The 1328-nt window shown below is 43.4% G+C and overlaps 1 protein-coding gene across 1 annotated transcript; it reads right to left on the minus strand.

Moving 5' to 3' along the window:
- Positions 1-815: 815 nt before the first annotated feature.
- Positions 816-1321, minus strand: PHALS_07193 (Tetratricopeptide-like helical; the record flags this gene model as incomplete). The annotated part of the gene is made up of 3 exons (XM_024720617.1): positions 816-952; positions 1029-1098; positions 1283-1321. 3 exons carry the CDS (start codon positions 1319-1321, stop codon positions 816-818), a joined length of 246 nt encoding a protein of 81 aa, XP_024585798.1.
- Between the last annotated feature and the right edge of the window lie 7 nt (positions 1322-1328).

Consider the following 1328-nt stretch of genomic DNA (forward strand, 5'->3'; position numbering starts at 1 on the left):
TGCTGCAGTTTGAGGCGTGCCATAGTCTCCTCGGTTCTGCGCCCGAACTCGAACTGAGTACTGCTTACCTGGTGTCAGCAGTTTAATTATTGTCGACTGAGGATCGTCGGTGCAAGGCAACAGGACGACGGAGCTGCCCTGCACTGATCTCTTTGTATTTAAAGCAACGTCGGCAGCTGATCAGATGCAAAATGTTGCTTTAAACTTCACTCCTGATCGCAGGTATTAAAAGACAAACGTTCAGGCAAATCTCGATCTTCGTGCTTGTGTGTGGAGGCTTGATGATATAATATTTGCAGCCTTAGCACTGTAGTACTTATTTCAGTGTGTAAATCTTGCTTGACCTCAAAGTCGGCTTTAACTCGTGCAATCATTCTGTTCTTCCCCATTGATCACCATCTCCGTTCGAACTTTGGCTAGTGCATCTTCAATAAGCTCGATATAATCATTAGACAGTGGCGATACTCGCGCAAGGATCATAACACGCTTTAAGCTATTTTCAGCCTTACTCCACCGCTTTGCCTTTACCAGAAAGTATGAATAGTTATATAAAGTTCCGGAAATCTCTTGATCGAGTGCTTGAAGCTCTACAGCATCGTTGTCTATTGCCTTTGAGAGCTTTCGGTGTCCTCAGTTCTGATCGTACACACTGATTGCATTCTCAAAATATTTTTCGAGTGTCGTAGTGTACCCCCTCCATGTAGATGGCAAACAATACTCATAAGCTGATCCTGCGGCAAAAAGATAACATTCTAAGCTGATACGCACATATTCTCATACGATTGTGCGATTTGATCAAGTGTAACCACTCGATTTCAATCTTTCTTAGCGACATTTGGCTCAAGCGGGTTGAGTTCCAGCGCATCACGATAGTACCTTAATGCAAGCATACTACTTTTTAGCGACTCAAATTGTGCCGCAATTGAAAACGCCAACTTGAACAAGTGTCGATCTGGAGGTGAATATGATCATCAAACAATCTGCGCGTATTTTAAAATTTAAAAAATAGTGTCGCAGACACATCGTACCGTGCGGATTGGTGTCTTGAACGAGTATGTACGCACGCCGACTACATCGAAGCGCCTGCTGTAACTTTTTCTACAAAATTTCAAATCTAATGGATCTTCGAGACCACCAAGAATCGGACTAGCATTTAGCGCAATGTTTTGCTTGCTCAATCAGTCGCTCGACTTTCTTCACTGGAGCCCTTTCTCGATTTTGACAGAGAAAAAAAATTCTTTCGTTATACTCTTCTCACCCATAAGCTTTTCACCCGTTGTACCTTGTAAAAATGTACACCTGTAACTCCAGCCGCCACCATGACCGCC

This window comes from Plasmopara halstedii (assembly GCF_900000015.1).
Source record: "Plasmopara halstedii genome assembly, contig: Scaffold_3073, whole genome shotgun sequence".
Classification (NCBI taxonomy): Eukaryota; Oomycota; class Peronosporomycetes; order Peronosporales; family Peronosporaceae; genus Plasmopara; species Plasmopara halstedii.